The 22,365-nt window shown below is 50.2% G+C and overlaps 1 protein-coding gene across 2 annotated transcripts in view; it reads left to right on the top strand.

Moving 5' to 3' along the window:
- LOC310678285 (solute carrier family 12 member 9-like) overlaps positions 1-22,365 on the top strand; it is a 101,876-nt gene that overhangs the window by 11,456 nt on the left and 68,055 nt on the right. For both annotated transcript variants that reach the window (XM_083442040.1, XM_083442039.1), the window contains exons 2-7: positions 5,030-5,164; positions 5,986-6,123; positions 6,247-6,549; positions 7,379-7,486; positions 9,342-9,453; positions 21,129-21,286. In XM_083442040.1, coding sequence (XP_083298166.1) covers positions 5,030-5,164; positions 5,986-6,123; positions 6,247-6,549; positions 7,379-7,486; positions 9,342-9,453; positions 21,129-21,286 — 954 coding nt within the window. The remainder of the gene's footprint in view (positions 1-5,029; positions 5,165-5,985; positions 6,124-6,246; positions 6,550-7,378; positions 7,487-9,341; positions 9,454-21,128; positions 21,287-22,365) is intronic.

Raw genomic sequence — 22,365 nt, 5'->3', positions numbered from 1 at the left:
CACAACGTTCTTCCCCTTTGCAGGATTTCTGCACAGAATTGATCCGGAAACTTGTCAAAGGTGATGTGTGGTGCCAGAACAGGCTCTCCTGGTCAGCCCCGTGACCCTATCTTCTCCCAGTGTTAAAAACTCAGATATATACGTTAATCACTTTGTTGTTTAGTCGTTTAGTCGTTTCGTGACCTCCTGGACCAGAGCACGCCGGGCACTCCTGTCTTCCATTGCCTCCCGCAGTTTGGTCAAACTCATGCTGGTAGCTTCCAGAACACCATCCAACCATCTCGTCCTCTGTCGTCCCCTTCTCCTTGTGCCCTCCATCTTTCCCAACATCAGGGTCTTTTCCAGTGAGTCTTCTCTTCTCATGAAGTGGCCAAAGTATTGGAGCCTCAGCTTCATGATCTGTCCTTCCAGTGAGCACTCAGGGCTGATTTCCTTCAGAATGGATAGGTTTGATCTTCTTGCAGTCCATGGGACTCTCAAGAGTCTCCTCCAGCACCATAATTCAAAAGCATCAATTCTTCGGCGATCAGCCTTCTTTATGGTCCAGCTCTCACTTCCATACATCACTACTGGGAAAACCATAGCTTTAACGATACGGACCTTTGTTGGCAAGGTGATGTCTCTGCTTTTTAAGATGCTGTCTAGGTTTGCCATCGCCTTTCTCCCAAGGAGCAGGCGTCTTTTAATTTTGTGGCTGCTGTCACCATCTGCAGTGATCATGGAGCCCAAGAAAGTAAAATCTCTCACTGCTTCCATTTCTTCCCCTTCTATTTGCCAGGAGGTGATGGGCCCAGTGGCCATGATCTTCGTTTTTTTAATCACTTAATGGCACCTTAAACCTAGCTTACAGTTGCTACAAAAGAATGTCTAGGTGCCATCTTTTTTACAAGGATATTATTACAGTCGTACCTTGGTTCTTGAACTTAAATCCATTCCAGGAGTCCGTTCGATTCCCGAAACTGTTCAAAAACCAAGGCGCGGCTTCCGATTGGCTGCAGGAGCTTCCTGCACTCAATTGGAAGCCACGTCAGACTTCCAAAAAACATTCAAAAACCGGAACACTTACTTCCTAGTTTTTGGTTTTCGGGAGCCAAAACGTCCAAGTACCAAGGTGTTCAAGAACCAAGGTAGAACTGTATTATTATACTGAACTATGGCAATTTGATAAACAAATTGTCGCTGGATAGCAGATAAGAACTCGTGAGTGACTCCTATGGGGAAACCACCGCGATAACAGGGTTTAATCCAGGAGCAAAACATGTTTGCGTTCATTTGGGTTTTCCTCTGTTTCTTTTTATTATGGGGTTTCCAAAATTGGCAAATTAATTTGCAGAGTTGTAAAATCGGCATTTAAAACCAAAACCAACCAACCCTCCCTGATTCTGCTTGTTAAACACAACTTGTGGTTTCACCTCGAGTCTCTTGGTCAATTCTGCCCCCCCCCAAAAAAAATTACAGGGTTTCCACATGTTTTCCTCACGGTGGTTCTTCTTTTGTGGTGGCAGGCACATTCCCCAAGGCTGAATAGCAGCAACATTTCGTCAATCTGGAAAACGGGATTGTCGCAGCGCCCAGCTAGAGAAGTCCATTGCAGCTGTGGATGGAGATTGCGATGGTGTCATTGCCGTGGGTCCCTTTTGCAGGTCTCTTGCAGCACATTCACCCCCCTTGCTGCCTGCCCTCTGTTCCCTCTGTTGCCAGATATATATGTACTCAATTTAAAAATCAATTGGCTTGTTTTTGAATCAATACCTTGTTTTTGCTTTACAGCTCTGAGGCCTTAAGGGAACTCGGTGGAGTTTATAAATCTAAATAAGTCAGGCCTCGACGCTTTAGAGCTTAAACGGTTCCGTGGAGAAGGGCGGGAGTGTTCCAGAAAGAGCCGCCTGAAACCCCAGAGGCCGGGAGGCTCTGATACGGCATGAAACGGACAGCCGTTTGACGCTGCTAGGGCTTGTTAGCTGGGATCCGCAAAGATCTGGGCTGGGTTCTCGAGCCAAAGGACAGTTCTGGCCTGGTTCTGGCAGCAGCATGGGTGCGGGTGGGCCAAGAGGGTTGTGCCAGGATCAGTGGACCTCCAGCTGGGCAGCATCCAGCTTGCCTTGGAGACCTTGGGCCAGGTGCATACTCTCAGACAAGCCTACCTTAAAGGGTTGTTGTTGGGGTGACGTTTACCTGTGTTCGGTCCTTGGAGCCAGGAAGGAGAATGGTGGTGCAAACCAGGGTTAGAAACTCAGATAGATAAGCTAATCACCAAATTGCACCTTAAACCAAGGTTATGTTCACCACAGTTGAACATCTAGGTGGTTTTTGTTGTTGTTTTTTTTGCATTATTTATTTGTTGGTTTCATTTCTATACTGCTTTATATTTTAAAGAAAACAAGCAAAACAATCCAGAATAAAACAAATTTCAGCTTCAAGGAAAACATATCGGATTCTTCTTAAAGTGACACTTGGCTTTCCCCATAGTTATTTATTTACCGTATTTTTTGCTCTATAAGACTCACTTTCCCCCTCCTAAAATGTAAGGGGAAATGCATCTTATGGAGCGAATGCAGGCTGCGCAGCTATCCCAGAAGCCAGAACAGCAAGAGGGATTGCTGCTTTCACTGCGCAGTGATCCCTCTTGCTGTTCTGGCTTCTGAGATTCAGAATATTTTTTTCCTTGTTTTCCTCCTCCAAAAACTAGGTGGGTTTTGTGATCTGGTGCGTCTTATAGAGCGAAAAATACAGTACCTACTTCATTTATAGAGCTGCCCCACAGCAGAAGGAAGCCAGTGTGGTTTAGTGGTGAGAGTGTTGGACCAGGACCTGGGAGATCAGGGTTCGAATCCTCACTCAGTCAGGAATCTCACGGTGTGACCTTGGAGTCAGTCGCAGCCTCTTAACTTACCTTGCAGGATTGTTGTACGGGATTAATTGAGGAGGGGGGAGAAACATGTACCCCATTGGAGAAAAAGGTGGGAGATTAATGCAGTAAATAAGGTCTTTGGCTCACCTGCTTCAGAAAGCCTCAAGGGCCAGCCAGATGGAGATGTCAGCTGCCAATCTGGCATCCAGAGATCTCCGCGTGGTCACAATCGGAACCGTACCAGTCGCAAAATGCGCCTGGTGCCTGGCTAACATCTAACCCTGGTGCAAGGCTAACTTCTAACCCTGGTGCCTGGCTAACTTCTAACCTTGGTGCAAACATTGGGGCGCTGCCCCACTGTGGAGGGGATCGGTTAGCTGCCCCTGTTGCAGGGGGAATTGGACGGAGGTCTCGAGTCTTCCTTCGTTCCCGGCTGCCGAGCTTTTGCCCTCTGGCACATTTCCATTCACCGCACCTTCCCATTTGACTCGCTGCCTCTGGGCAGGGAACGCTGCCTCCTGGGTGCCTGCCGCTTAGACAGATCCCTTGATTCACAGAGCTGTAAGGCACTGCAAGGTGATAAAATTCTCCAGGGCTTGGTTTTCTACACATCCTTCGGTGTCTCATCCGTACACAACACAGACATCCCTGCATGGAATTCAGAAGCCAGATTGCTGATTGAGGCAAGGCAATCTGAGCGCCTGAGGCCAATTCTGGTGCAACTGTGTTGGCGGCCTATTCTTCTACCTCTTCTTACTGTCCTTCACCCTAAAATCCCAGGTGTGTGTGTTTTAAAAAAAATGTCTTTGTTAAAGGATTTTTGTGGTTAACAAGGCTACATACAACCTTATTTTCACACTTGCAAGTTGTTTTACATTGTTTTTCATATTGTAACCCGCCCTGAGACCTTAGGGTGGAGGGTGGCTAATAAATGAATGAATGAATAATGATAATAAATAATATTTAGCCCAGCCCTTGGTTTCCTGTTGCTGAACCCCTTCCCAGTCTGCAAGATAACCTGACACCCCCAGATTACTAAAATAATGCAGTTCATAAAGCTGCATTGGGTCACTTCGGTGCCCTTTTAACTCCCTCCCCCCTTTCCCACGTCTCCCCCACTGCCGTCCCATTGCCCGTTTTAGATTGTCAGCTCCTAGGGAGCAGGGACCTGTTTCTGCGTATGGATCTCTGTGGGGCGCCACCCACGCTTGGCGTGTTGACAATGAGGAGAATGCGGAAGAGGAATGCAAGGTTTGAACCTGCGGCTTGCCTTCCCGGCTGCTGTGAAGATGACTCACACTACTGTGTTGTAACAACTCGTTCATAAATTGGTCTAGTTGGCTAATTGGGAGTCTGCAGGTTACAAAGGAGCCATGTATTTAGCAAGTCACCGGGTCACCCAAGGTGATCGGGAGTTTTAGGTACAGTACAACTATTTTACTTTTAAAAGACAACTGAAGGCGGTCCTGTTGAGGGATGTTTTTAATGTCTGACGCTGTATGGTTTTTAATATTCGATTGGGAGCCGCCCAGAGTGGCTGGGGAAACCCAGCCAGATGGGCAGGGTATAAATAATAAATTATTATTATTATTCTTATTAGACATAATATTTTATGTAATTCTGTCATACTCCATTTTACCAAAGTTGTCCATTATTTTTGTCGTTTTGCCCCTTCCTCTGTGTCCCACATGGAAAGCAAGCCGGCTGGCAGAGGAGAGGCAGATCATTCCTTTGTCAGTCCCCTTGACAGAACTTTCAAACCCCGTTTCGCTTGGGGACTAGAAACCTGCATTCTCATCCTGGCAATCTCTGAGCCCCTAAGCAGGCCAGTAACTTATGTGGACTTATTTATGAGGCTCTGATGAAGTATTTGCTTGTCAGGAGCCCATCGATATCCTAAAGCAGCCTGGGATGGCTGCCCAAAACCAGAAAGGGGTTTGTGCCTCTTCTTTACTGAGAGGGTAAAAACTTGCTTGGAGGGTAAGGGAACACGGGAAGCCTTTAAGGCAGGTTTTCTTTTTGGCTGGGTGGGTTGATGCCTTAGCACTCAGATCCTTGCCTGGGGGCTCTTGTTCCGGAGCAGGAGTGGCCTAACAAAACTCTGGGGGAAGGCCAGGAAAGTTGGGGTAACGTCCGCCCTCCATATTTCCTCCTCTGTTTCTCTCTCCTTCCTGACAGGCTTTGTGGTGGGCCAGGCCGGGCTGTTCCAGTCGCTGGCCATGTTCGTCGTGGCCTATTTCATCATCGGGCTGACGGTTCTGTCGGTGTGTGCCATCTCCACCAACGGGGCCCTGGATGCGGGTGGCGCCTACTGTATCCTTCGCACGCAGACCCAGCGAATGTCCGGTTGGCTTAGAGCATCTCCTGGCACCTCTACAGCCATTGCACCGGGGGCTGGGAACTGGATCCAACCAGTGGGGAAGTTTCTTCTCCTGCCCGCACCCCACAGCCATGTGCCACAAGCAGGCGGGGCTGCCCAGTGCTACAACAACATCAGGAATCAAAGCCTGTGGACTGTGGATTCCGGCTTCACAGTGGGTTGGTCTAGATGACCCTCGGGGGGCCCTTCCCACTCAGCGATTCTAGGATTCATTGAAGGCTGGCCCATTTGAGCAAAGGGGGCACTGCCCCACCAACCTCAGTCTGCCCTTAGCCAGCCCCCTCCTGTCTGTCTTCCTACTTCCCACCATTCTCGAGGTTGGTGGCATCACTGCCATCACTGGCCCCACCAATTTCTACTTTACACACACCTTTGCAACTATCTATGTCAGTGTTTCTCGAACTACGACTCCCATCATCCCTGACCACTAGCTATGGACGATGGGAGTTGTAGTCCAACAATAGCTGCAGACCCGCTTTTAAGAAGCGCTGTTCTGCGTGACGGATGCAGCAAACCTTAGTTTGGCCATCTTCAGCCTGATGCCCTCCTGGACTACAACTCCCAGCATGCTGGTTAGGAGCTGATGGGAGTTGTAGTCCAAAATGCCTGGAGGGCACCAGGGTGGCAAAGGCTGCCAATCTCCCTCCAAATGGCATTTAGATGCTAGTGCCAGTACAGACCTTCCTCTTAGCTGCCTCTCAGGGTCGCTGGGTCCCCTTGACTTCTCTGTTGCTCCTTGACGCGCCGGGCGCAGACATGATCAGCCGGGCGCTGGGGCCCGAATTTGGCGGCAGCATTGGCATCATGTTCTTCTTGGCCAACGTTTGTGCCAGTGCACTCTACATCCTGGGGCTGGTGGAGGCAGTCGTGGATGATTTTGGAGCCCCTGCAGGTGAGTGCCATACGAATCTCCCCGGGAGATACTGACCCCTGTCCGCACCTCAGGGTTTTCCCTTCTCTGCGTGCAAGGCAGCGAAGGTGCCCGCCCTGACCTCCTCCTTGCCTGTCCCCGCAGAGGGCGGCGTTGGCAGCGCCACCCAGGTCCTCCCTCGCGGCTACTGGTTTGACCTCCTCTACGGCACCGTCTTTCTCTTCCTCTGCCTGCTGGTCTGCCTCGTGGGCGCTGGCATCTACGCCAAGGCCACCTTCCTCATCTTCCTGATCGTCATGCTGGTGCTGGGCACCGTCTGCCTCAGTTTCTTCGTGGTGGCCCCCCGCAAGGTGAAGCTGCCCCCGGGCATCGACGGCAACAGCACAGAGCAGGGCAACGCCTCCTTCACGGGCTTCAAGCACAGCACCCTCCAGGCCAACTTGTTTGGTGAGTTACACCAAAGTATTATTTTGTGGGGGGCGGGGGGCACAGAAGCTGTGACTCAGGAGGAGCGGGGAGAGAAACAGGAAGAGAGGGCCTTCTCTGTGGTGGCCCCTAAGCTGTGGAACTCCCTGCCCACAGAGATGTGCCTGACACCTTCATGGCACAGCTTGCAGAGGATGCTGAAGATGCACCTCTTTACCCTGAATTTTAACCCTTCAAGGGGTCTGTTTTTAGGCTCCAGTATGATGTTGTCATGGGGACATGGGTGGCACTGTGGGTTAAACCACAGAGCCTAGGGCTTGCCGATCAGAAGGTCGGCGGTTCGAATCCCCGCGATGGGGTGAGCTCCCGTTGCTCAGTCCCTGCTCCTGCCAACCTAGCAGCTCAAAAGCACATCAAAGTGCAAGTAGATAAATAGGTACCGCTCTGGCGGGAAGGTAAACGGCGTTTCCGTGCGCTGCGCTGGTTTGCCAGAAGCGGCTTAGTCATGCTGGCCACATGATCCGGAAGCTGTACGCCTGCTACAAAGTGAGATGAGCGCAGCAACCCCAGAGTTTTCTGCGACTGGACTTAACAGTCAGGGGTCCCTTTACCTTTACCTTTATGTTGTTGTCATAGAGCTGGAAGGGCCCCCCAAGGGTCATCTAGTCCGACCCCCTGCAATGCAGGAACCTCAATCATACATGACAGGTGGCCATCCAAACCTCCAAGGAAGGAGAGTCCACCACTTCCCGAGGGAGTCCGTCCCACCATTGCTTTTTTGTGATTTTCCCAAGGGAAAAAGCAGCGCACAAGCTGTTTCAATAAATGCCTTCTTCACTGCCTCCCGCAGCCGACTACAGTGTGGATTACACAACGGGTCGCCTGATGAGTTTCAGCACCGTCTTTGCCGTCATGTTCAACGGCTGCACAGGAATCATGGCAGGTTCCAACATGTCAGGTGGGTGAAGACTTTTCACAGCTGTTTGTGGCCGGGCCAGAGCCCAGTGGGCAGAGTGCATGCTTTGAGAACAAAGGGGTCCAGGTTCGACTCCATGGCATCATCTCTAGATACGGCTAGGGGAGGCCCTGCCTGCAATCCTGGAGACACTGCCAGTCTGTGAAGGCAGCGCTGATCTAGATGAACCCTCTGTCTAAAAAAGTGCAGATTGCAAAAGGCTCACAAGATGGCAACCAAAATCCAAGGGGGTGGAGCGGCCCCCCTCCGAGGAAAGGTTACAGCAATTTGGGGCTCATTGCTTTAGAGCAGGGGTAGTCAACCTTTAGGGACGCGGGTGGTGCTGCAGATTAAACCACAGAGCCTAGGGCTTGTCAGTCAGAAGGTTGGCGGTTCGAAACCCCCCAAAGGGGTGAGCTCCCGTTGCTCGGTCCCTGCTCCTGCCAACCTAGCAGTTCGAAAGGACGTCAAAGTGCAAGTAGATAAATAGGTACCACTCCGGCGGGAAGGTAAACTGCGTTTCCGTGCGCTACTCTGATTTGCCAGAAGCGGCTGAGTCATGCTGGCCACATGACCCAGAAGCTGTACGCCGGCTCCCTCAGCCAGTAAAGCGAGATGAGCGCTGCAACCCCAGAATCGTCCGCGAATGGACCTAACGGTCAGGGGTCCCTTTACCTAGTCAACCTTTTTATACCTACCGCCCACTAATGCATCTTTCTTGATGGTAAAATTTCCTTACCGCCCACCAGTGCTCGAAGGAAGGAGGATTCAGCTTGTGCTGTAGAACCCCCTCCCGCCCACCTAGAATCCTGAAATGCCCACTACTGGCTGGTAGGGACCAGGTTGACAACCCCTGGTTTAGAGAAAAGCAAGTCAAAGGTGACTTGATAGCAGGTTATAAAACCATGCATGTCACAGAGAAAGTGGAGAGAGGAACGTTTTTCTCCTTCTCTCCTAAAAGTAGAACTTGTGAACGTTGGAAGATTCAGGAAGTCGTTCTTCATGCAGACCTTAGTTAAACTATTATTATTGTTCTTACAGTGGTACCTCAGGATGCGAACAGGATCCATTCCAGAACCCCGTTCGCATCCTGAAGCGAACACAACCCACGCCTGTGCGGGTCGCGATTTGCCACTTCTGCGCATGCGTGTGATGTCATTTTGCATGTCTGCACATGTGCGCGTGGCAAAACCCGGAAGTAACGTGTTCCGTTACTTCCGGGTCGCTGCGGAGCGCAACCCGAAAACGCTCGCCCTGAAGCAACTTTAACCCGAGGTATGACTGTATTTATTAAAATTAATTTGTATTCCACTCTTCATCCGTAGATCTGAGTGGTTCAGAAAAATACAAGGTGAAAACACAAATACATCATAATTTCCAGAACAAAACAAACCAATAACCCCCCTCTCCCTGCCTGTGGAACTCCCTCCCACAGGAAGCAGCGACGGCCACTAACTTGAATGGCTTTAAGAGAGGATTGTACAAATTGACAGAGGAAGAGAGGACTATTGACGGCTACTAGCCAGGATGGCTGTGGTCTGCCTATGCAGCTGAGGCATCAGTGCTTCTGAATACCCGTTGCTGGAAATGGCAGGAGGGCAGAGGGTTCTTGCATATGTCTCCTGCCTGTGGGTTTCCCATAATGGACATCTGGTTGGCCACTGTGAGAACAGGATGCTGGACCAGGTGGGCCACTGGGCTGATCCGGCAGCCTCTCCTCATGTTTTTATGTCCGTGGTCTGACTAGGTATAAGGAAAATGAACACTTTGTGAGATGCTCTGGCCAGGGAGATATGGAGGTTCCCCCCCCCCCCCCGGTCCAGGATGTCTCTGATCCCGTCCTCCTTCCTTTCCTTAGGGGATCTGAAGCGGCCGAGCTACTCCATCCCACGAGGCACCATCACAGCTGTGATCTTCACCTACATCGTGTACAACCTGTTGGCTTTTCTGCTGAGCTGCACCTGCGACAGGTAGGCGTTGCGACTGGCCGCCAGGGGGAGCTCCTACCCCATAGCTCTTTACTTCCCCCCCTTTTAAAGCAACAGCAATAATGAGCAGACAAAGACTCCTGAAACCTGCCCTGTACTGGGGTTCAGTACAGGTGGCATCATCTCCTCATTTTATCCTTGCAGCTCTATCCCTTGTTAAAGCGATTTTGGAATTATTCCCATTTCAAAGGCAGAGAAACTGAGCTGACTTATCCCGGGTTTGTCTAAGGGGTTCCTGAGCTGAGCAGACCTCATAGTTTCAGGTTAGCCTAGAGACTTAATTTCTTCTCCTCCCCTACTGGGCATTTAAGGTCTAAAGCTTGGGAGGTCTAAAGCTTGGGACCAGCTTATTCACAAAGGGGCATCATATGAGACAGTCATTCTTTTGTACATGTTTGAAAGTTCCTTCACAGGTGGGAAGGAATTATTATTACCGTATTTTTCGCTCTATAAGACGCACCAGACCACAAGACGCACCTAGTTTTTGGAGGAGGAAAACAAGAAAAAAAATATTCTGAATCTCAAAAGCCAGAACAGCAAGAACGATCGCTGTGCAGTGAAAGCAGCAATCCCTCTTGCTGTTCTGGCTTCTGGGATAGCTGCGCAGCCTGCATTCGCTCCATAAGACCCACACACATTTCCCCTTACTTTTTAGGAGGGGAAAAGTGAGTCTTATAAAGCAAAAAATACGGTAATTAGATTGATATACCCCCCATCATAAGATCTCAGGGTGGTTCACAGATTAGAATGCCTCCCTGCAGCTAGAAAGGAAGAGTGTCAGGGACGAGGATTGCAGCTTTGCTTTCTCCCTTGATGTACTGCTGTGGGGCTCTCTCTATATGGGGAATGACCTGCAGCTCAGTGGTGGAGCATCTGCATTGCTTGCAGAAGGCCTTGGGTCCAATCCCCAACGGCATCTCCACGTAGGACTAGGGAAGAGTCATACCTGAAACCTTGGAGCCCAGCTGCCATATAAGGGAGAGAGAGAGAGAGAGAGAGAGAGAGAGAGAGCGCACATGGAACTAGGTGGTCTCACAGTCTGGCTCAATGCAAGCTTTCTCCATAAGCACACAAGACATAACCGGCTGTACTTTTAAATAAATGAGGTATATTTCATTGTATCAAATTGTAGATTTCAATGGAAGTCTCATAAAGTTCAACAAAAAAAGCAGAAGACCCAGTGGCTCACTTCATTCTCTAGTCAGTTCATGCATACATGTATAAGTGTCTATTCCACCTGTCTGTTCATGTTGTTGTTGTTTATTCGTTTAGTCGTGTCCGACTCTTCATGACCGCCTGGACCAGAGCACGCCAGGCACTCCTGTCTTCCACTGCCTCCCGCAGTTTAGTCAAACTCATGCTGGTAGCTTCGAGAACACTATCCAACCATCTCATCCTCTGTCGTCCCCTTCTCCTTGTGCCCTCCATCTTTCACAACATCAGGGTCTTTTCCAGGGAGTCTTCTCTTCTCATGAGGTGGCCAAAGTATTGGAGCCTCAGCTTCAGGATTTGTCCTTCCAGTGAGCACTCGGGGCTGATTTCCTTCAGAATGGAGAGGTTTGATCTTCTTGCAGTCCATGGGACTCTCAAGAGTCTTCTCCAGCACCACTGTCTGTTCATAGAGTCCAATAATCCACACGAAGGGTTGTTACAGTTCCACAGAATCCTTTCACAGAGTCTCAGACAAGGATTTCCGGAATATTAGCCTTGTTTCGCCATCCTAGGCTTCATCAGTAGCACAGGCTCATAGTGGTTGCAACCACTACTATGCTATAAGATCCACTATCCTGTAATATTACATATGAGCCTGTGCTACTGATGAAGCCTAGGATGGCGAAACAAGGCTAATATTCCAGAAATCCACTGGGTCTTCTGCTTTTTTTGTTGAACTTTATGAGACTTTCGTTGAAATCTACAATTTGATACAATGAAGTATACCTCATTTACGTCAGTTAATGTTTATTGAGCATGTTTTACATTACCATAGGTTTGTTGTTGTTTTGCTAAGGTTTCTCCATAAGGACATAAGAAGAACTTAGGAAAACTCGCAGGCGGGACCTGAGCAGAACAGAACTCTTTCCACCTGCGATTCCTAGCAACAGGCGTTCACTGCAGGGAGCTAGGCATGAGGTCTAGAGGCCCTTGATAGTTATGCCCTCCATAAATTTGTCTTCCTGTGTTTGTTTGTGGCAGGAATTTCATTTCTTTCCTTGTGCTCTGTGGTCTGGGTCTTGCTGACTGATCTTGGGTGATTGGCAACGGGCAGGCTATGTTTGTTTATTTATTAAATTTGTATACCACCCTATACCTGTAGATCTCATAAAATCACAATATTAAGAAAAAGAAAACACATAATAAAAACAAAGGCAACCCAATAGTCTAACCCCCTTCTGCAACACGTTTTAAAAGGGCATTGGATGCTGTCAGGAAACTGCCATCAGTGCCGGAGGGAGAGAGCAAAATCCAGAGGGATTCCAGAGAGCGTCCCGGGATTGGGAGAGGCAGCCCATCTTCTGGGGAAGAGAATCAGCGTAGCACCAGTGCAGAAGGGGGGCAGATGGGGGAAGCGGCGAGGCGGTCCCATGACTCCTTGCCGGGGACCAGCGGGGAGAGTAGAGGTCCTCCGCTGCCTACGCCCTCCTTGCGCAGAAGGCTTTCGCGCAGGGAGAGTAGGAGGAGACTAGGCGTCAAAGAGCTTCTTTGCTGGAAGAAGTTTAAGAAACGCCCACTGACGGATTCTGCCAGCGATTGAGACAGCCACGGGTGAGTGGCTGTCCGGACAGAAAAGGTTCACTCAGGTAACCCAGCCAGGTGTCGGCACCGGCTTACACACGAGCAACCCCTAGAACCATTACAGATGCCAATCAGCCAAAGGCCTGGTTAAAGAGGACCATTTTCGCCTGTCACCTAAAGGTGGATAATGAGGGCTCCAGGCTCCACAAATGGGGAGCTACTGCAGAAAAGGCCCCGTTCTCCTGTTGCCACCCTCCGGACCTCTTGTGGAGGAGATACACGAAGAAGGAGCTCAGAGGATGATTTCAGGATCCAAGTGGGTTCATATGGAGAGAGGCGGTCTTGTATGGCTCAGTTGGTTGCAACAGGGAGAACTTTCTTTCCCTACCAGCTCTTTGACTTTCTGCGCTTTTGACGCCGCCCGTTTTGCTTTGTGCATGAAGGCTTATTATCTGCTGTCTTCCTAATGCACACTTGTTTTTCCTCTGCGCCTCTTTGTGTGCCGGATTATACGTCCAGCCCCTCGGGAACGGATGTCCCAGGCTTCCTGGTCTTGTCACCTGGATTAGCCCCCCCCCCCCTTTTGAGATTTGTGCAGCCCAGTTGTACACAGGCAAAGAAACCACAAGTAGGCTGGCAGGCACCTGATTGTGGTAATTTGCCCCCCCCCCCTCCAAGGGCATGGGAAGGCACTCAAACACAATTTCCTCTACCTGCCGGCGATTGCACCCACCCGCTCTCTTGTGGCTAACAGAAGCATAACGTTAAGCGTGGCTAAGATTGCGCTGACCTGTCCCTGCCACCAATTCTGAGAGATTTCAAGTCGTGTGATGCAGGTCAGGTGTGCAGGGAAGACTCCAAATCAGAACTGACGTGGCCGAATGCCAGGCGCAGGAGGGAGCGAGAGCGAGGCCTTCCCACGGCGCTAGATCAATTCGGCCTCTCTTTGCCCACTTCCCCTTCTCCCACCCTCCCCCAAGTGGCTGTCTAAGCACCCGGGAAATTTTCTGGATTTGGCAACCCATTGCAAGATAAGCGCACCTTGATCTCCGCCATGCATACTCTAGTCACAGGTTTAAGGCGTGGTTTTGTTTGTTGCTACCATTCCGGCTACCGAAAGGGCAGATAAAAGAAAGCACTTCTTCACACAGCATGTGGAACTCACTGCCACATGAGGCAGCGACAACCACCAGCTTGGATGGCTTGAAAGGAGGATTAGACAAATCTGTGGAGGGGGGTCAGGCTATTGCTGGCTACTAGCCACAAGGTTGGAGCCAGTAGCATTTCTGAGTACTAGTTGCTGCAAAGTTTAGGAGGTGACAGGGCTCATGTGCACAGGTCTTCTGGATTTTGCACATGCATCTGGGTGGCCACTGAGTCCAGGAGCCTGGGCTCTCATGGCCTTTGCAGTTTTACAGCACCAGCTTTTAAAAACGTTGCCCGTATCGCATGTTGAGAGCAGAGCGGCTCAGTGGCTTGGCTACGGCTGCCTATCTGTGGCCGAGACGAGATTTGAACTCTGGACTCCTCTTTATTTGCTTATTTCATAAAATGTGTGCACTGCTTGATTTCTTTAAAGCAGCCGAAAAGCGGTTTGCAAAAAACGAACGACAAAAATTTAAGACTTTCAAAAAGCTAAAATAACAGCAGAAGGAAAAGAGATTGGAACTTGCATCGACTTTCTAAACATTTGGGTAGGCTTGTCTGAACAAGGATGTTTTTAGCTGGTGCCAAAAAGCATACAGTGAAGGTATGGGGCGTTTAGGTGCTGCCACACTAAAAGAGTGAGTCTACAAATGCAGAAGGGGTATCTTCCATCTACAAATGCGGAAATGGCACCGGTAGCAATGCCAGTGCACTGATCAAAGCAGCTGAGTGAACGTATCTGGGGCCAGGCAATTTTGCAGGTAAACTGTTCCAAAAGGCTTTGTATCCTAATAACTTGGCCCAGTAGCAAATGGGAAACCAATGCAGATCTCTGAGCTACAGGTGCCATAATATGCTGACAAGGCCTCACTCCTGTCAGCAATTGTGCTGCAGCACCCAATATGAACTGATGCTTCCAGATCAAGCACAATGGAAGTCCCACTTTGAGCGTGTTGCAGTCACCAAGGCACAAACCTCAGCTCACAGCTTGGCCAATAGGCCACCTCCCACCTGCCTTGCCCCTATTTTTTCCAGCTCGCTTTCATGTGGGTCTGCAGTGCCCCCTAAGGCAATGACACCAGTGCACAACCCAGGGGTAGCAAGGATCTGAACCTGAGCTTTGGCTGGAGACATGCCCGGGGAGGTGGGGCACTGGTGGTCATGCCCCTTGGTGCATTTGCAAACGGTGTCGGATTTTCAGGTGGGGTGCATGCGCGCATGTGTGCCTGCCTTGTTCTCGGAGAGAGAGAGAAAGCGGCTTGTTAATTTTCTGCTCTGGAAAGTGCTGCCATAAATCGCGGCTGTGCCGGGGCAGCCGGCAGGAATTGGCTAGAATTATAGCTGTCATGTTCTAATACCTTAATGCATGGCCATTGCTCATAATGACAGGGGACAGGGCAGCTTGCGAGGCCCCCGCGCATGACATGCACCTGCCCCCCTCCCTCCCCGCCACTCATCCCTCCTCCGCTCTGAGAGGTTTAATAGGTCTTGCCGTCCCCTGTTCCTTCCCCCCACCCCCAACCGGCTGATCCTGATATCAAATCAACATGAGCTTATTGGAAAGGCACGGAAATGAAATCTGGGGCCCCGTTTGCCTCCTGTTGCTTTGTTAGGCATGCCCTGCTCTGCCCCTGGGTGGGATTTATTTTGGGGAGGGGGTGGTAAGGGGGGGTTGGCTGCTATGTGTGATTAGAAAGATGGGAGGGTGGAGGCACACCCCAAGAAAGGCGACAGCTCTCAACCAGACCATCCCGGCTAAAGGACGATTGTCGTGGGGCAGCCCTGATAGGGAAGGAAAAGCCAGAGGTTATGGTTGACATGTAGGTGTGCCTTTAAGGGCAGGTTATTCGTTTCATAGAATTATAGAACTGTCAAGATAGAAGGGACCACAAGGATCATCTAATCCAACCCTCTCCAGTGCAGGAATCTTTTGCCCAACGTGGGCCTTGCACCTGTGACCCCGAGATCAAAAATTTCAGGCTCTGCCAATTGAGCTGTTTATTTATTTGCCCATGCAAATACCCACTGGGGTGGCTTTAAAAAGGTTGGAGAAATTCATGGAGAGGGCTACTGATGGCTACTAGCAGTTCGAAAACACACCAGTGCAAGTAGATAAATAGGTACCACTGTGACGGGAAGGTATATGGCGTTTCCGTGCGCTCTGGTTTCCGTCACGGTGTTCCGTTGCGCCAGAAGTGGTTTAGTCCTGCTGGCCACATGACCCAGAAAGCTGTCTGTGGATAAACTCTGGCTCCCTCGGCCTGAAAACGAGATGAGTGCCACAACCCCATAGTCCCCTTTGACTGGACTTAACTGTCCAGGGGTCCTTTACCTTTTACCTTACAACTATGATGGGGACGCTCTGCCTCTATAGTTGAAGGCAGCAATGCTTCTGAATGCCGGTTGCTGGAAGCCACACGAGGGGCTCTTGTGGTCGGATCCTGCTTGCTGGTTTCCCACAGGCATCTGCTTGGCCACTATGAGAACAGGATGCTGGACTTGATGGGCAATTGGCAAGATCGAGCAGCCTCTTCCTGAGTTCTTATGACTGGTAGCATCTCTCCAGGGTCTCAGTGTTAGAATTCCTGCTCCGTGATTGCAGTCATGGGATTGTTGTCTATCACATGATGGTGTATGTTTTCCTTCTACAGAGTGGGAAGTGACGGAGACAGGATGTTTGTGTTACTGTGTTCCATGAAGTGGGACTGTTGTCCTTTTTCTTTCTTGCTGTCTGATGCTAGAGAGAGAGGGAGCCATGTTGCAGTGCTCCGTGTGTGTTTATATGTAAATAAAGTAGATTAGCCAAAATGCTGAGTTGCTGACGCCTGTAACACGCATGATGCACAAACTCTGCAGATCCCTAAGTGTGCCTGTGTCAGTTGGCATCAGTCACTGTGATGTTTGGGCAGAAGAAAGCTTACGAAGCTCCCGAATGATCGACCAGTCGGGCATGTGTCTCTGCCAGGGTCCTACTCAAGTGTAGGCTGAACTCCTGACCCTCAGATGGGCAGCATTCTTCATTCTACCTGAAGATGTCATTGGGGATTGGACTTGGGGCATGCCAAACAGGTGCTCGGCCACTGAGCTGTGCTCCTTCCCTTAAGACTCCAGAGCCTGCTCTGCCCAGTTAGCAGTGCTTCCATCCCCACAGGAGCGGTGAGAGCATGAAGCATGCCAAACGCACCTGCCAAGCGACAGGTGTGTGCTCTGAACGCCACATCTAGTCCTTAATTGTACGGCAGTAACAACTGATAGTGGAACAGGCCAGAATAATAGAATCTTAGAGTTGGAAGGGACCCCACAAGGTCATCTAGTCCAGCCCTCTGCAATGCAGGAATCTCAGCTAAATCATCCCTGACAGATGGCCGCCCACCTACCTCAGAAGATGGTGGAGTTTCCATGGAAGTTCTTTTTTTAAAAAAATTAAAGGTGCATGTTTATTGAGCATAGAAGCTGGAGTCAACAGGGAGCTGAGGAGACACCCACCAACAATGGCCTCTTTGCAGTCCGGTCAATGTTGGCACACTGGCAGTGACAGGCAGTACCAGGAACCACAAGCCATTTTACAGGCACACATCCAGTGGCCAGGTACCCTGAAGGGCAGGAGACATCAGCACCACGTGCAGATGTGCTTGTGCAAATCCGGTGGGCCTTTGCGAGGATTGAGGACACTTTGGAATGGACCTTCTCATTAATCAGACTCTCGATAGCACATGTCTGGGCCCTTGCGTACTTTGCAAGAATCAATGCAGCAAAGAACAGGAATATGGCGAATTTCATCACGCTGTTGAGGAACGTCCTTGTCAAAAAGCACATTCCTTCAAAAACACGAATTTCTTTCAAGAAGTTTTCCCCTTGGAAGTTCCTTTGAAACAGGTGGGATGACCATCTTTTGCGAATTCTCCTTCTGTGATGCCTGCATTTGCAGGGGGTTGGACTAGATGGCACCACAGGTCCCTTCCAACTCTACAGTGTTGGCCATGGGTGCTGCTGCCTTGGGAGCCACCAACTGGGGCACGGGGAGGGTGCCAAACTGGTTCCTCCTACACCCCCTCTGCTGCGCTTATTAGCAAAGCGATCAATTTGGGGGTAATTAGGTATTAATTGCCCAAAGACACTGGTGTTGATAGCCCGTGCTAATTTATCTCCCACCTGCTCACTGCCTCTTGTTAAAATCCAATTAAGGCCCGGCCATTTGTATAGTTTAATGCGTGAAGGAAAGTTCTGCCTTCCCTCTCCTTTCATTTCCGTTACTGAATTTTGGGCAAGCGGCTCCTCAAGTGCCGTCAGCCACGAGACTAACCAAGCGCCTTCGATCGGATCAATGGCTCATTCAGGATAGATCATCCTTTGCCAACCACAACTCCCATCAGCCGTCCTGGCTTGGGCTGATGGGAGTTGTAGTCTAAAGCATCTGGGGGGAGGGCACCAGGTTGGCAAGACTCCTCATAGATGATGAGCTACTTGTTCCTGCAAATGACAGCGCAGCTCCTGGGTTTGAGGCACTCCCTAGATAGAACTGGTGGGCATGCCATGTGGGAAGATTGTTAATCTGCGGAACTCCCTCCCACAGGAGGCAAGGCAACTTTAAAAGAAGAGGGCTATCGATGACTACTTGCCATGATAGCTATGCTCTGCCTCCACAATTGGAGGCAATGATGCTTCTGAATGTCAGTCGCTGGAAACCCCAGGAGGGGAAGAGTTGTTCTTGTGGTCAAATCCTGCTTGCTGCTTTCCCATTGGGTTATCGGGTTGGCCATTGTGAGAACAGGATGCTGTACTGGCTAGGCCATGGGCCTGACCCAGCAGCTTCTTCTTATGCTCTTATGGGTCCAAACATGCTGCCAAGGAGCTCAAGGTGGTGTACATGGTCGTATCCTTCCCCAGGACCCACAACAGCCCTGTGAGGTAGGCTAGGCTGAGAGGCAGTAACCGGCTAAAGGTCACCCAGCGGTCTTCATGGCCCAGTGGGGTTTTGAACCCTAGTCTTCCAGGTCGTAGCCCAACACTCAAACCACTATGCTGTGCTGCCTCTGTGTTCTTATGGGGGGTGCCCAGGCCTTGACCATACAGAGCATGCTGGCTTACCAAACTGGACATGCAGATGAAGAAGAAGAAGAAGAGTTTGGATTTGATATCCTGCCTTTCACTCCCTTTAAGGAGTCTCAAAGCGGCTAACATTCTCCTTTCTCCCCTTCTCCCCTTCCTCCCCCACAACAAACACTCTGTGAGGTGAGTGGGGCTGAGAGACTTCAGAGAAGTGTGACTGGCCCAAGGTCACCCAGCAGCTGCATGTGGAGGAGTGGAGACGCGAACCCGGTTCCCCAGATTACGAGACTACCGCTCTTAACCACTACACCACACTGGCTCTCAAATGCCAGGCCATTTGAGTCTGCTTCTCAAACCAGCTTGATTGGCAGGAATTGACCTTCCAAATGTCTTCCTGCAAGAAGGAGAACGTGATTACAGCGGACGCTCGGGTTGCAAACGTGATCTGTGCGGGAGGCTTGTTCACAACCCGCAGCACCGTGTCTGCGCATGTGTGGGTTGCGATTCAGCGCTACTGCGCATGCGCAAAGTGTGATTTAACGCTTCTGCACATGCGCCACCGCCAAAACCGGAAGCAACCCGTTCCGGTACTTCCGGGTTTTGGTGTATCCGTAACCCCCCCAAAAAAATGCAACCTGAAGCGGCTGTAACCTGAAGTATGACTGTATCTGCTCATGTCTGCAGGACAAGCTGCTCTTTTAAGGGCACGGCAGCAAATAAAATGGGGTCGGGGTGCATAGCAGATTCCTTTGGGTCTGCTTTTGATTTGGGCTATGTTCCAAACAGCCCGGTCCTCTGGGGGCTTCCCTGACCTCTTGCCGACTCTGCTCCAGGAGGGAATTATGCTCACCAAGGTGGGAATTAGCTTGTCTCCTTGGGATATAGAATCATAGAATTGTAGAGTTGTAAAATCATAGAGTCCTGAAGGAGCGTCTCCACCCCCATCGTTCTACCTGGGCACTGAGGTCCAGCTCCGAGGGCCTTCTGGTGGTTCCCTTGCTGTGAGAAGCCAAGTTACAGGGAACCAGGGAACCAGGCAGAGGGCCTTCTTGGTAGTGGCACCACCAGATGTCAAAGAGAAGAACAACTACCAGACTTTTAGAAGACATCTGAAGGCAGCCCTGTTTAGGGAAGCTTTTAATGTTTAATAGACCCCTGTATTTTAATACTTTGTTGGAAGCCGCCCGGGGTAGCTGGGGGAGACCCAGCCAGATGGGCGGGGTATAAATAATAAATTATTATTATTATTGCTATTATTATTATTATTATTATTATTATTATGGAAGGAGCTACGCAGGTCATTAGTCCAACTCCAACCCAATTGTTTGCCCAACATGGAGCTCAAACCCACAACCCTGATATTCAGAGTCTCATGCTCTGCTGATTGAGCTCTCCCAGCGGGATTGGAGGCCTCCCTCTGCCGGGTCTGGAGCATCCCTGTAATGGACTGAGAGCAGAAGGCACTTCCCCCCTGCAAGTGTTCCTTAGGGGCTCATTTTGGAGCCTAATGGAGTAGGGAGGAGACCAGGGTTCCTCACCCCAGGCCAGGGGTCTGCAACCTTTAAGACAAAAAGAGCCACTTGGACCCGTTTCCAAAGAAAAAAAAACTGGAAGCCGCAAAACACGTCATTATAAAAATAACTTTTTTGTCACTTTTTAATTATTTCTTTGTTTGACCCCTCAGAATTACTCCTCCTCATAGAAATAAACGTTAAATTAACAAGTTACCTTTGTGTGTGTGTGTGTTCTTCACTCCCCTTCAAAACAGTGACCAGCGTACATGCCCCTTACAATGTAGCGGGCAGGCGGGAGGGAAGGTGACGTCGGGACGGTGTGTGACTAACATATGCACCACCCCCATGCGACGTCACAGCCAGTACAGCGCCCGCCACAGTGGGGAGTGTTGGGGTGCACAGTGCACCTCCTCCCCTCGCTAGTGTCCGCCCCGGAGCCGCAGCAAAGGTGTAAAAGAGCCACATGCAGCTCCGGAGCCGCGGGTTGCAGACCCCTGCCCCAGGCAAAAGCAGAGGGGGTCATTTCGGATGCTCAGACGGAGAGGGACTGGCTGGAGTCTGGGATGGCAGAAGCATAGAGAGCAACCGGCCTGGTTCAGCCAAGCTGTCTCCCTGAGAAGCACACAGGAGCCTCCCCGAGCTCATGCCCTGATTGAGGCTGGGCTTATCACTCTACAGCAAAATGTCCCTATGGCATCTTATGCTTATTAAATTGCTTATAGACTGCTTTTTCATTAAAAAAGCATCATAAAATCATAGATTTGTCGAGTTGGAAAGGGACCACAAGGGTCATCTAGCCCAACCTCTTACAATGCGGGAATCTTTTGCCCAACCTGAGACTCGAACCCACAACCCTGAATTTAAGAGTCTCACGCTCTGCCGACTGAGTCCTGCTGTATTCTGCCTTGGGCAGTTTGCAACAAAGAGACATGAACGGACACCAATTGACCAGTTGCCAGGGATTCTTTAGCTGTGATTCCTGAATTGCAGGGGGTTGAGCTAGATGACCCCACAGGTCCCCTTCAATTCTATGAATTAACTGTTGTCAAAGGATGTATCCTTAAATGCCTGCTTGTTCCTGAATCCTGCTTGCGGGTTCCCCACAGGAATCTGCTTGGCCGCTGTGTGAACAGGGTGCTGGGCCAGATGGGCTGTGGGCCTGATCCATCTGGCTGCCGCTACCTTCTCATGAGTTTCCACTTTCTCACCCCTCAGGCTCCTCCTGCAGCGGGACTACAGCTTCCTGAGGGACATCAACATCTGGCCTCCGTTCGTCATGATTGGCGTCTACTGCTCGACTCTGTCGGCCGCTATGAGCAACCTGATCGGGGCCTCCCGAATCCTCTACGCGTTGGCCAAGGACGACCTCTTTGGTGAGTTGACCTTCTGCCTGCCTGGGCCTACTTCTTGCGTCAGGGATTCCTTAGCAATGTCTCTCCTTGGCAGGCAGGCATGGACCAACATAAGAACGTAAGTAGAGCCGTAAGTGGGAGTGGCCGCCGAGACCATATAACACTGATTCTGAGAGATCTTCATTGGCTCCCAATGCACCGAATTGTGGCTCCGAGCACAATTCAAAGTGTTGGTGCTGACCTTGAAAGCCCTAAATGGCCTCGGTCCTGTACACCTGAAGGAGTGTCTCCACCCCAGGCAGAGGGCCTTCTCGGTGGTGGCGCCCGCCCTGTGGAACGCCCTCCCATCAGATGTCAAGGAAATAAGCAACTATTCTACTTTTAAAAGACAACTTCCCTGTTTAGGGAAGTTTTTAATGTTTGATGCTGCATTGGTTTTAATATTCGGTTCGAAGCCACCCAGAGTGGCTGGGGAAACCCCGCCGGATGGGCGGGGTATAAATAAATTATGATGATGATGATGATGTATCAGGCCAGTGACCCACGTAGTCCAGCAACCAGGATTTGAGCGTGAGAGCCTTCCTGTGGTTCCCAGCAGCTGGTATACGGAAGCATTGCTGCCCTGAATTGTCAGGGCACAGTGCCAGTATTCCAAGGCCACGGTCTGGGGCAGCGTCTCCCAGCCTCCCTGGATTTCTTATGGACTACAGTTCCCATCCACAGCCAGATGAGGGCACCATGTTGGGGGAGGTTGAACTAGGGTACCAGTTTCTGATTGACTAAGTTTACTAAGCTTTTCCACACTGAGCTGATTTGATTATATTTCTACGCCACACTTCATTCGCCTGAACCTCAAAAGCGGCTCACAAACAGTAAATAACAACAACCAAACAGAACATCACAAATGCAACATAAATTGTATAGATTAATCAACAGATAACCAGTGAAACAATTACAAATCACCAGGGGCTCACAGCAAACGTTCAAAACATCAAAAGACAAAAGCATTGAAAGCACAAATACACAAAATGAAGAGCATGTCAGTAGACTGAAAAAAACGACAGAAAACAGCAATTCAACAAACGTAGAATAAATTTGAT

The sequence above is a fragment of the Podarcis tiliguerta genome (genome assembly GCF_965153285.1).
Source record: "Podarcis tiliguerta genome assembly, chromosome: 5".
NCBI lineage: Eukaryota > Metazoa > Chordata > Lepidosauria > Squamata > Lacertidae > Podarcis > Podarcis tiliguerta.
This window is presented reverse-complemented; position numbering and strand designations above follow the sequence as displayed.